At 41.4% G+C, this 13,489-nt stretch overlaps 2 protein-coding genes across 4 annotated transcripts in view; both read right to left on the bottom strand.

Moving 5' to 3' along the window:
- Positions 1 to 2,904, bottom strand: part of RINT1 (RAD50 interactor 1) — a 42,450-nt gene extending 39,546 nt beyond the window's left edge. The window contains exons 1-2 of the mRNA XM_030216118.1: positions 2,622 to 2,904; positions 74 to 315 (exon numbers count right to left, since the gene is read on the bottom strand). Of these exons, the coding sequence (XP_030071978.1) occupies positions 74 to 315; positions 2,622 to 2,828 (449 nt within the window). The 5' untranslated portion in view covers positions 2,829 to 2,904. The remainder of the gene's footprint in view (positions 1 to 73; positions 316 to 2,621) is intronic.
- A 3,960-nt stretch (positions 2,905 to 6,864) lies between these two features.
- The window catches only part of PUS7 (pseudouridine synthase 7), a 66,275-nt gene continuing 59,650 nt past the window's right edge, over positions 6,865 to 13,489 (bottom strand). For all 3 annotated transcript variants that reach the window (XM_030216036.1, XM_030216037.1, XM_030216038.1), the window contains exons 15-16: positions 10,997 to 11,088; positions 6,865 to 9,830 (exon numbers count right to left, since the gene is read on the bottom strand). In XM_030216036.1, the coding sequence (XP_030071896.1) occupies positions 9,694 to 9,830; positions 10,997 to 11,088 (229 nt within the window). In that variant the 3' untranslated portion in view covers positions 6,865 to 9,693. The remainder of the gene's footprint in view (positions 9,831 to 10,996; positions 11,089 to 13,489) is intronic.

The following is a 13,489-nucleotide window of genomic DNA, read 5'->3' as shown; positions in this document are numbered from 1 at the left end:
ACCTAACGAAAAAGCAAGAGTTAAGACTAGAACAGTATAAAAACAATGAGAAAATCACCCCTCCCCACTATACCTTAGATCTTCTATTTGTGAAATCCACTTTAGGTAAGAAAGGTGTCGTTCAGCCTCTCCTATTTGGACAATCAATGTACCAAGATCCTTCATCCATGGTTCAGCAGTCAACAGGTGACTACTGACTGACTTGGACAAAAGCATTTCTTCCTCCACGAGATGATTTAGAAACTCTCTGTTGTCCTCTGCATTCTTCAAAGCATTCTGAATCCTCTTAGGGACCTCAGATGAAACTGTAAGAACCTAACAAACACAAGAAGCAATTCTGATCAAATAGTTGTTCCTTTAGTATTTTTTTTTTTGGTACACTGCATATCAAATCACTATTACTGGCATCTATGCTGAAAATTAGACCTCCTAATACATAAAAATGCTAGAACTGCAAACATCAACTAACTAGATACCCCCTACCCCAACTTCTCTGATTTTAAGACCCTCCCAATCCTGACTATTGGCACTATAACCTTAAATCCAGTCCTGGCTGAGCATCCTTTTGCTGTCATGCTGAAAGGGAAATATATGATTCTTATGATTTGTATAGTGAACAGGAGATGTACATAATGCTTACAGAGATCATAAAGGGTAATTCTATAACAGGTCATCTAAGTTGAAAGTCCAAGCAAACATCCATTTTGAGGTTATTTCATTAAGATACATAGACATGTATGTATCTTTATGAAACAGCCTCACAAAATCTGCATAATCTTAGCTAAGATGCAATCTAATGCATTGGGAGTATGTATAAATGTACACAGGTGAAATACACATGCAGGTGTTCATCTTATAATATGCATAATTTTATAACTGCCCATGCTTCACCCAAACTACAGTATACTCCTTAACACGCCTACAGGCATCTTATGTAAATGTATGTGCCTCATTGCTGTGTACACTTTTATACTTGTAACCTGTGGAGTTTATGTACAAAAAAAAATTATTATTCCCATAATGGATAATCCCTATTCCTTGAAGCTCAAAATCTAGTCAAGACAGACAGGGCACAAAACAAAAAAAAACCCCAAAACAAAACAAAAAAACAATTTGATTTTGATCATCATCAAATGGAGAAGGGGGCTGTTTTGTGTTTGTTTTTATTATTCTGCTGTATACAAACAAGAGCTTTACAGATAGTGTGGTACAAAATTTAAGATAAAGATGTTGTTGATGATTAGTTTACTGTAATTTATTTTATTTATTTGTTACATTTGTATCCCACATTTTCTCACCTATTTGCAGGCTCTATGTGGATTACATAGTACCGTAGAGGCGATGGCCAGTACCGGTTTGAACAAATACAGAGTAAGGTTGTGATAGAGTAAAGGTCAATGTGTGATAGACACATTGGGAATCGTAAGGAGGAAGAGTTAAATTATGTCCAGTTCTAACTTTGGTTTCGTCATGCCGCCGGGTTAAGGCATTTAAGTTGGATCGTTAGGGTATGCCTTTTTGAACAAGTTAGTTTTTAGTAGTTTCCGGAGGTTTAGGTGGTCATATGTTGTTTTCAAGGTGCTTGGTAATGCGTTCCATAGTTGTGTGTTTATGTAGGAGAAGCTGGATGCATAGGTTGATTTGTATTTGAGTGCTTTGTAGTTTGGGTGATGGAGATTTAGATATGTTCTTGTTGATCTAAATGTGTTTCTGGTTGGTAGGTCTATGAGGTCAGTCATGTATCCCGGGGCTTCTCCATAGATGATTTTGTGAACCAGGGTGCAGATTTAGTGCAATAACATACTAAATATGTACCCTAATACTTTTATTTCAAGGTAAGCTTTTAAAAGCAGTTTCTTCCTTCGTCACTCTGTCCCACACCAGGTGACTGCCTGAGGGACACTTATAACAGACACTTGGAAAGGCGCCTCCTCAGGGGTAGAAAAACAAATATGCTTATAATCATTGGTCTTTCTAAAGCTCGCCATGATATACAAGTATACTGAACACCTATCATACAATCCAGTCACTAATTTTCTGATAACCGTTGTACAATGGTTAGGAAAAAGATAAAATAATTTGTAACTGTTCAACAGTTATCAATACAGCAAATAGCTATTTAAATTCTATTACCAATTATATTCACCACATTAATCTTTATTGAAATGGTATCCTTTAAAACATTTTTACCTTGAATGCTCAACTAATATTTGCTTATACAATCACCTGTTTGATTGGGATTACTGAACAGAGTAAATCCCTGTGAGAAGTCACTGAGGGGAGTGACTGGGTGGTCCCTGGGTGGGAGGAAGCCTAGCCCAAGGGGAGTAGTTTGGGAATAAAATGCAGAGAGACAATGCCCTGTGACTGAAGAGTGACAGGCATTTGGGAGGAGATAAAGCTAAGGTTATATGCTTTAGGGGGAACTAAAGTTGCCAATTTCGCAGTTAAAAAAAAAAAGGACTGAAAGGTGGTGTGGGGGTAAGAGTGGTGTGAAAGTAAAGACTGTGAGGTCTGAAGTGAGTAAGATAACGAATTTCTTTCATAGCCTGGGTCCGCAGCTAGACCCTGGTTACATTTATTTATTGTAAAAATGTATAATCCGTCTACAACATACTTACTTGCTCCTCTAGTTGTCTATTCTCTTCTGAGATGGTCTCTATGAGCTTGCCAAGTTTCTTCAAAGACTTCAGATCATCTCCGATTTCTCTTTCCACAAATTCTACGACATACTGAGGGATGTCACGGTGACGGGGGTCGCTAGATCTTCCGACGTTTTGCCGGTCCAATTTGCTCGTAACGGTTGTACCTGCACCGCTGGCAGCCATGTGCACCTCCCTCTACCTTCAGCAGCTGCCCCGATTCCAACCACAGAGCAGAGCACATCAAACGCTTTTCCTTCTCCACCCCTTACCCGGAAGTAAACCCTGCGCTTAGCCAGTCACAGTCTAAGATTTGGATATTTCCGGAAATACGCCATAAAGACGCTTGGGAGCGAGCTCTTTCGCTGGCCTTCGTGATACTTCTGTGAAGACAGTGCGCCACCTAGTGAGCAATACAGTGAAGTACGAGGCTGTCACTGGGAGGGAATTAACATAGCAGGTAAATTCGGCGACCCTGCCTACCGGCACCTGTAAGAAAAGCCTCAAGCCGAAGGTTTTAGGGAGGGTTTCTCAAATGATCTGACCTCGGGAGCTTATGGTAGTGTTTGCAGATTTTTTGCAGATCATAACTGCACACAGGCGCAGCAGAACGATTGGAGGATCCAAACAAACCCATCCCTTACACCTTCCCTAAACTCTGATTGCTAATATTATTTATTTTTGTTACATTTGTACCCCGCGCTTTCCCACTCATAGCAGGTTCAATGCGGCTTACATATTGTATTTTCTTCAATTATATTGATTTATTACATTTACTGAATATATTATAACATGGCATCAATATAACCCACATTATTATATTACGAGTGCAAACATATATTCATTATCAAACCTTTAAATTAATTTTGCAGAGAAACTGAGGTGGAATCAACCAAGATTGGTTATGAAAACCTAGTCAGGGGATCTTTGTTAGAGGTTCCGATATAGATGACATGGCAAATGATTTTTAAGGAACAGACCTTCTCAGTGGCAGGTCCATATTGTGTTCAGAGCCAGATTAAAAGCATAGGCACCCAATTGAGGACCAAACACTTGGGGGAGGATCTTTCAGATGTGCTCAGGAGGCTAGGATTGCCACCTCTCTGATCTTTTCACGTGTCAACAGATTTAGAAAGCGGTTGTCTCAAATCCGGAAACACAGCTAAAGGGTCTGGATATTTTGCACAGTTTGGCCCTCGAATAGCTCGCCAACCAATCCTCCTTCGTTCCAGTGGTAGGGTGAGCTCTGCTTGGGGCTTTGATGATCATGGGCAGTCAGTGAAATCAAGTGATTTTGTGAGGGGATGAGGTATTTAAGGAATTTGGGAGTGGTGTCTGAGGGTCTGCTGAAAGAAAAAAAAAAAGCTGTCAGAAAATATAAGAACTTTACTTTAGGAGAGAGTGGGGTGGGGGACGTGATTGAATGAGCACATGAGCAGCAGAATCAGCATTGATGCACCGCAGGGAGTCAAAGCCTAAGAGAGTACATGTGTGTAAAGCAAGGAGGTTGAAGAAAACTGGAGACTGTATGGCATCAAAAAGTGGAAGCCCACTTAGGTTAATCTATGTTTCTTCTTCCCTGCGCAGCTGTCATCTAGTACACTCAAAACAAAGCAAGCAAGCAAACTGCATCCTCTTTGTCGTTCTTTATTGTTGGTAGCATTTTTATTTAATCTCACTTAAATAAATATGAAAATATTTCAAATATGCTGGCTTGTGCAGCATGCGGGTGTACACAGAGGAAGCATTGGTTTCGTCGGTTACAGTACTGAGTTGTTCTACATTTTAAATCAATGTGTCATTTTGAGGAGCTTGCTATAGGGACTCCCTGTATCTGTGCAGAGATGTTTTCACCTAATAAAGGGTCTAACAGACATCATGTTAGGAGAATCAACTATTTAACAATTAAACTTACTATTTATATGTACAATTTAAAAAAAAGCCTAACTGGGAGCATTTGCCATCTTTTCTTTCCCTGTATGTACATCAAAAGAAAAGATGGCATGTGGGAACTTCTTGTTTTGTGGAATGCAGTGGTATATTATAAAACTGCACTTGCTTGTAATTTTATTACTGCTATTTCACAGATATATATTGAATAATTTGTCTAGAATTTTGGAAGATGGAAATGAGAAAATACAAATAAATTAAATCAGCGCATTGGTACTGAAGCTCTGATGAGTGAGAAATAGGGCTCAAATAATGTGAGAGTGAGAAAACTTTCAAATGAGTGTGACACAGCATCTCTAAGCTCTGCTCTGTTCCTTGCTGCTTCTGGAGAGGTGACATGTGGGGGGAAGCCATGAATGAAGATGTGGAGAGGGGCAAAGAAAGTCAATATGACTCTTCAGGGGAGGGGGTGAAGAAAGAAATAGGACTCCATAGTAGGGGGCCCACAAATGTATGTTTACTTAGGGCTCAATTAATCCTGCCCTTACAACCACAGTTAATTCTTTGGTTAGAAACAGGCACTGCAGAAAGTGACAAGTGTGTATCAGCCTGAGTTAAATCCATATGTATGAAGTGAGATACCTGGAAGATCCTTCTAAGCATCAGTATTATTACCAAAGATCCCTGCAAGACTCTCCCTAGTCCTGCATGTTCCTACTCCCATTACCATACCAAGTATGAGCAGAGAGAAGGTGCATATTTGCTTACAGCATTCCCTCTTCCAGGGATGGTTGCAGTGGTGCGTCCTTTCCCTTCTATAAGCCATAAACTCTAGAGTGCATGTTTAGTGGTCTGTTCGGTGCTCTGTGGCAGTGACGTGGAATCTGAATATGTATTATGGCAAGGCAGGGCGCTGCTATTTTTCAAGACAGTGGCATGTGTTGAGTGAGCAGTGCTCCTGCCTCAAGGTATAGAGGTCCTTTGGGGAGGGATTAGGTGTGTGCCAGTAGATATCAGGGATTATTTGAGATAGGAGGAGGGAAGGGGGTGTCACTAGACACTTGGGAGTAGGCTTTATTTGAATGGGTGGGTTGGAGGTGCACTAGACACTAGAGATTATTTTTTTTTTTATTGGGGAAATGGGGTCAGGTCAGGACCAATACATATGCCAGTGGCTTGTAGTAATTTGTTTTCAAAATGTCACTCTTCCTGTTAGTGCTTGAGCCAATCACCGCTCAGGCACTGACAGGAAGAATAACATTTTGCAATGAGCTGCAGACTACTGCTGCAATTTTAAACATGCCCCCCTTAGGTTTTGAGCAAACATTTTGTGGTAGAGCCATGTGCTGAGCTGGCTCTACTGCAAAGCTTTTTTGAATCGGGCCCAGAAAGTGTGGAGCTTTAAAGTGTTACTCAACACTGTACAACCTGAGTACATAAGTATTGCCATACTGGAACACACTGAAGGTCTGTCAAGCCAGTATCTTGTTTCCAACAGTAGCCAATCCTGGTCATAACTACCTAGCAAGATCTTAAAAAAAAAAAGTAAAAGAGATTTTATGTTGCTTAGCCCTAGAATAAGTAGTGGATTTTCCCAAGTCCAACTGAATGACTTGTCTATAAGTCTTTTAGGAACTTGTCCAAACCATTTGTTTTAAACCCTGCTAACATTTACTACTTTCTCTGGCAATGAATTCCAGAGCTTAATTACACAATGAGTGAAGAAATATGTTTTTCTGATGATTTGTTTTAAATGTACTACTTAGTAATTTCATTGTATGTCCCCTAGTGCTTGTATTTTTGGAAAGAGTAAGCAAGCGATTTATGTCTATCCTTTCCACTCAACTCAGTATTTTTTAGACCTCTACCATCTCTCTCTCTCTCTGTGTCAGCTGTCTCTTCTCCAAGCTGAAGAGCCCTAGCCTTTCCTCATAGGGAAGTCGTCCCATCCCCTTTATCATTTTCTTCATCCTTCTCTGTACCTTTTCTAGTTCAGCTATATCTTTTTTGAGATGTGACCAGAATTGCATATTTGAGGTGCGGTCAGACCATGCAGTTATACAAAGGTATTATAATATTCTATTCTGCTCTCCATTCCATCTTCAGGATTCTGTCTAGACCCAATAATAAATGATGGTGGAAAAAGACCATCCAGTTTGTCTAATGATCCTGTTCACAGAGGAAGACTAACTGCTATAAACCAGTCAAGAAACATTAAGTTGAATCTTAAAAAAAAGACCATCAACTTATTTTTGTTGTTTAACTTTTTCCTTCATTAAAATGGACTAACACGGCTACCACATTACTTTCAGGAAAAGACACTTTATACACCTTTATGAATATTTACACACTTTATTAACAGCAGACAGAATACATAAGCCAGTCTGTTGTTAAATTTTAGATATTATACAAGAACAAAATATAACCATAACTATTTATAATGGCTTTGAAATATACATTTGTCACTCTCCCACACAAGTGCCCTCTTTTTAACGTTGAAGAAGTTATCTTACTAGCTCAAACCAAGCTGGCTAGAAATGGAACTCCCAGAGCTTTCACTTTCAGCTGCCTACAGTTTCCCTTGCAATGTAATCCAGTCATTCCAGTGGTAGTGAAGGAATGGCCTAGTGCTTAGCACAGCAGGCTGGGTACCAGAGAAGCCAGGGTTCAAATCCTGCTTGTCACTTCACTCTCCAGGACACGCAGAAAGACTGGAAGGGACGTGAGGCATTGAGAGTGTTGGCCCTCACATTGGGAGGGAAGGCGCCCGACCCCAAAGGCAATATTCTCTGCTACTGTGCATTCTGGTTTTGTGAATGTTGTTGGTGAAAAGTTGACCATTCCTGCTGTACCTCTTTCCAGGAATGGTTAGGACTCCCTTCCTTTAGGGGTTGCAAACTACTACTTCAACATCCTGGTCTCTTATCAATCCAAGTACAAGAAGCCAGGTCCGAAAGATGAACCACAGTCCTCTAAACAGCAGGACCCAGCACTATGCCCCCAGCCCTACCTGGTCCAATGCTCGGCAGCGGTGCTGTACAGTACCTTGCGGAAGGGTCTCTAAGTTCAGAGTCAGGTCTTCTACAACCTGGGTTAAATATGGCTGGAGACGCAGCATAAGCAGTTTTCGGAGTGATGACTATGACTCCACCCTCTCCATCCCAAGGGTGACACTTATAAAATAGAAGAAAATCCCTGTGTAGTTGCAAATGATGGCATAAGGCACCAGATTGCAGTCTGATTGATCTACAAGTTCAAAGGAACAGGAGACTACTTTTGGGTCAAAACAATGAACCAGGAGTCAAATTTCCCTCAAACAATTCCATAATGTACTTTCACCAAATCCTAGTATCGGCCTCACTGTAAACAGAGACTTTTTAAAGGGGCTTTTTGAAAGCCAATAAAAATAAAAATTATATCTCACTCTTAAAAACATTTTGTTCTTTTCCTATTTATTCCCAAGGGAAAAGGAGAACACAAATCTACAAAACAAGTGATGAAATAAGTAAAAGCTAGAAAGTAATATTCAATATAAAAAATTTTTTTAAAGTAAAATTCAGACTACTGGATAAAACAGCTGCACATGTTTAGAACTAACCTGTACAAGGCAAACACAGTTCTCCAAACACTCCGGTGGAAAAGCCAGCATCATTCTAAACCATTTTGTTTTGATACACATTATAAACAGGTTTTAGGGCCTTTTGTTTCAAATAGGCTTTCTATGATGACTGCCTACTGTAAGATGTTCTGTTCTCTTAGTTCACGTATGCTGTTAAGCAAGTTGAATGCCCACTCGGTTTACTACTGTAGCTCTACAGATAAGAAAAGCAGCACTTTAATACTGCCAGAGAGTCAACCATGCTGAAATACTCATGCATATTACAAACTGCCACTCTTCAGCGAGGAGAACCAAATGATTTGAACACTGATTTTCACAGCAACTGTCTGTAAAAGCTTGAACTGTCACAGCTCTCTTGTTTTGGACTGGGACCAATTAAGGGACAAGCAAATAGGGGGTAATTCTATACAGGTCAACAAAAGTTAGGTGCCAAGATGCAAAGCGCTAATTCTATAACAGCAGCTGGACGCTCAGATTCTGTTATAGAATACTTTGCATAAGCCGGCATTTACATGCATCCACTTATACCATGCCAATACTGGCTAGAAACTTTCAGTATTCTGTAAGTTATGCACACAAATGTTGGACACACCCATGTGCCTCCCCCTGTAAACACCACCTTGCATTTAACATGCTGAGTTACGTGCTACAGTTACAAGGTAATGCTTACTGCCCAACTACCATTTATGCACAAAACAGAAGTGCGATATTTTATCACTTGCGTGCGCAATTGGCGCCTAACTTTAGATGACCTGTTATGGAATGAAGGAGATAATGGATATCGCTCTCTGATGAGGCCAAACAGGAGGTACAACACTTGGACCTGATTCCACCCCCCCCCCCCCCCCCAAAAAAAAAAAAAAACCCAAACTGTGAAAATAACTTTAGAACAGTGACTGTTGGGCTGGACCCATGGCCAAGACCAATGGTGCAGTGCAAGAAAACTGAAACAAGAGTCTGCAGGGTAGAGGCAATACGCTCAACCCCAGTATTAATTCAGCAACCCCTACTGACCAAATGAAATGTCTGACTGTACCACTCGGATAATTTATTTCAGGTGAGACTCTAATAGAGATATAAAAATAGAGGCAAAGGGGGCAAGATGGCTATTTTTCCTCAGAAAGGCATGTATGCTATATCACAGCACTACAGTGAGAAGTATTTTCAACAGTTCAGAATTTTACTTTGTTGAAATACTGTTTCCAATATTTCAAAGAATCAAATTCCTTTACTAATTATTATTTGATTTTAGTTCTGTCCTTGGCTGACAAAACTGCATGTTCATAACGTTTCACACATCATACATTTCTTGGCTGTATATCAGTTTCAAAATCAAATCAGAGCATTTACAAATGTCATCTTTTTCTGAAAATGTTTTGGAAACCACTTAATTGAAAAAAGGTTTCCATCTAAAATTAAACATAAAAATGTTAATTTTAACAATAAAAAAATTAGCTTGTGTTTGCATTTTACATCTGAAAATTATAAATTCACACACTAAACATTTTAAAATTCTTCCAAAATGGACCCAAGAGAATGGATTCAGTTCAGCCACACTGTGTTTAGCTGAGTTTGGTTCTTGATACTTGTGTCCATTTTCAGCACTTCTCGAATGGCCATTGTTGCATAAGTGGAAGGAGGAAGAGAGAATTCCATTTTCAGGGCTTGATATTTCCCCTCTGTGACAAAGTTAAACAAAAGTGAACCAGGAGACAAATATTAAAACACAGTATAACCCTTTTAGACTTACAGAAAACTGCAAAGAAAAATTAAGAAATGAAAGCAGAACAAAATTCGAAAAGTTGTATTTGATTGTCCTTAAATCTTCCATTCTTAGAAGCATATGTATCTAGTGCTCACCTATATTACTTCCTTTGGGTATGGCTGAAAACAGTACACACTGCATGCCATAAGACCCTATCACAATCAACTAAAAATTCTACTGCTGAATTATTTTTGAAATTCTTAGTTCCCCCTCTTGCAATTCCAATCAAATCTCAGAGTTGGTCACAGTAGGTGATTTAAATGATCATGAAGAGGGGAGGTGATTTGCTACATTATTATTAATATGAGTAAATCAGAGGTAGACTGTCAGTACAGTTGGTGATATTCTCTCTCATCCTAAAGGAAAATTAAACTTTTACAGTCAATTTTATTTTTGCAAAGACTGACTTGTAACCAGGGGTGTAGCTACCACTGAGTGAACCTGGCAAAATGCTATCTGAAACTGCACCTTCCCTCCCCACATGCCCAGGTCAGACACTTCTCCATCTACCTCTCCACCCCTGCAAACACACTGGGTTGTGGTAGAGGCAGCAACTGAAAGCTTTTCCTCTACATGTCCCGCCTTTCTGATGCAACTTCCTGTGGGTGGGTTGCGGCAGAAGAAAGGCTTTGCCGGACAGAGTGTGGCTTTCAGAGCTGCAGCCTTTGCAGGAGTGGGGGTACACAGATACTGGACCCTTGCCGGGGGTGGGGGAAGGTTTGTTGGAGAGACACTGGACTCGTGTGAGAGGAGGGGTGGGAGACAGATGCCATGTGGGCGGGGGGATGGGAGCAGGGGGAATAGAAAGAGAGAGAGAGAGCTGAACCAAAGGGGAGGGAGAAAAGAGGGGGCAGATGTTGGACTTGGGTGTGGAAGGAACTGAAAGATTGGACCAGGGAGGTTTGCTCACAGACCTAAAAGCAAAGCAGTTTTGTAAGAGATCATTTCACCCTGAAAAACATCCTTTAAAAAATTGCTCCCTAAAATATCTGATAAGATAGCTCACTACATACAGAATCCATATGAGCTAAAGTTTGCTTTCCTTCTTCGATATTTACAGTTTAGGAAAGAAATTCTCACCTGTGGCAAAAATAGGTAGTGGCTTTCCTTCCAGCTTGTCCACATCAGTCTGAACTAATGGAATTTTTGGATCCTCATATGCAACTAGTTCCCTTTATAAAACACAGAACTTAAATTATATATTTAAAAAAAATCACATTTGAGAACCATTGCAAGTGTGCAGGCAAAGTCACAGAACATCTACAGCTAGAGTTTACTAGCTTGTATATCGATTCTATACATCCACACCCAACAACTGCAGATTTGCAAGGAAATATATGTGTTATCAGTGGTCTACTTCAGTCCTAATGCCACACACAGAAAAATAATGTGTGCATGAAGAATCTAGGCATCCAAATGTAAATCTATGTATGCAAATAATTCATTAATATTCAAGATATAAAAGGCTGAAAAAATATTTTAAAACTTATGTGCCAGCTAACAACTTGCAGGAGCAAGGGTTCTAACTCTTGTATGAAGCCTGGTAGAAAGGAACTGTCCCTAGATAAATAAGACCTTTAGGCAGTGGCGTTCCTAGGGGCGCTGACACCCGGGGTGGATCGCTGATGCCCCCCCCCCCGGCAAAATAACCTCCCCCGGGTGCAGCACAACTCCCCGGCGAAAGAACCCCCCCCCCCCCGAGTGCACGCCGCTTTGGGGGGGGGGGGGGGTGCCGCGCGCGCCTGTCGGCTCTTCGTTTCCATGCTCCCTCAGCCCCGGAACAGGAAGTAACCTGTTCCGGGGCAGAGGGAGCATGAAAACAAAGAGCCGACAGGCGTGCGGCACCCCCCCCCGCCCCCAGCGGCGTGCACCCGGGGCGATCCGCCCCCACCGTCTCCCCCCCTTGGTACGCCACTGGCCTTAGGTAAATGTGCTCTTGAAGGTGCCCACACAAGCTTAATCATACCCTCTCTTCTCCCTGGTCCACTGCTCCTCCTTCCTTTCCCACCATTCTTATGGCAAATCATCTTCTCTCCTCCATACACAGGGGCCAATGCAAAAAGCCACGCAGTAGAGCCATGCACCAATGGCTGAGCGCACGGCTTCTATTGCAAACTTACTGAGAAAATAGGAAATTGAATTTTAAAAAGTTACCTCCCCCCACCCCCCAAAAGAAACTAATTCTGTACTGATGCAGTAAGCTAACCATATGCAAATGTTAAAGTGCGCAGAACCTGTGTACTAATCAGGGAAAGCCTGCCAGATGCATGCACACAAGGTTTTGCAGTGAGGGCAGCTAGCACTGTGTGCATGTGTCAGCACACATCTGTGCATATGCTGGAACGTTATTGTAGAGATAAATATCAGCCTCCAAAATGTTTCATACATGTACAGTTTTTGCAAGTATCATAGTTATGTGCAGAACAACATTCCAGTTCATGCGCAGATATATTTTTTTCTGCTGGGACTTGAGCACAGAGCTGCCACCTCCAATTCTGTCTTTAAAGTTGCAAGTACTTGTTATGCTCACAGAAATAAAGAGAAAACTAGCATTTAATTCTCTCAACACTTCTATGCTTCCTCAGACCGGCTTCCAAAATTTGGGCTCTGAACATCGTTTTCCTCCTCTTCCCCTGTGGCTTGTTCCAGTGGTGTAGCTACAGGCCCCCCCCCCCCCATTTCTGTCTCAAGCCCCCCCCCCCCCCCCCCCCCCCAACAATAGTGGCAAGCCAGTCAGATTTTTTGCTTCCTCAGGCTCCCTACTCCATGTCTCCACAGTCAAGCATCTGAGCTCTCCCTCCCTTCAGGTCCAGCCGGCCATTTCTCCTCCGTCTCCAGCAGTGCTGCTTCCAGCTGCCCCGGTCTCGTCGCTGCTGCTTCATCCTTCCTTTTCAACTTCCTGTAAGTGGGACAAAACAGCGAGATGGACTGGGGTTGCCAGAAGCAGCTGTCTTCAGTGCTACCCACGCCATGGCTCACTGCTGGAAACGGGGAGGAAAGATAGCCGGCTGGACCCAAAGGAAGGGAGGGAGAGCTCAGATGCCTGACTGCGGGGACAGGGAACAGGAAGCCTCAAAACAAAGTAACCAAACCTTTGAGCTACTTATTCCACGTTCTCGTTGTTTATTGTTGGTACCATTTTTGTTTAATCCCACTTATATTTTCAAACATGATGGCTTGTGCAGCATGAAGATGTACACTGAGGAAGTATAATAATGGAATCACTTTTCATAGGTAGAGTAGTAATTCGCTGTAAATTGTAATCAGGGTGTCATTTGGAGGGACTGGTTATAGGGATACCCTAGCATGCGTTGTATTTGTGCAGAGATTTATTTTCTCCCGGTAAAGGGCCACTAAAACAGACATCTTTTTATGAGAATCGGGTGCTCAACATTCAGAGTTTCTATTTATTTATTTACTTATTTATGGCAGTTATATCCCACATTTAACATGAATTAGGTTGAAACCTGGGAGCATTTAAATTTTTTTTTTTCCTGTGCCTAGATCAAAAGAGAAAGGATGGTTTGTGGGAACTTGCTCCTGTTGTTTTGTGGATTGCAGTGGTATATTATA

This window comes from Microcaecilia unicolor, chromosome 10 (assembly GCF_901765095.1).
Source record: "Microcaecilia unicolor chromosome 10, aMicUni1.1, whole genome shotgun sequence".
NCBI classification, from domain to species: domain Eukaryota; kingdom Metazoa; phylum Chordata; class Amphibia; order Gymnophiona; family Siphonopidae; genus Microcaecilia; species Microcaecilia unicolor.
The sequence above is the reverse complement of the archived record's forward strand: the minus strand, read 5'-3'. Positions and strand labels throughout refer to the sequence as shown.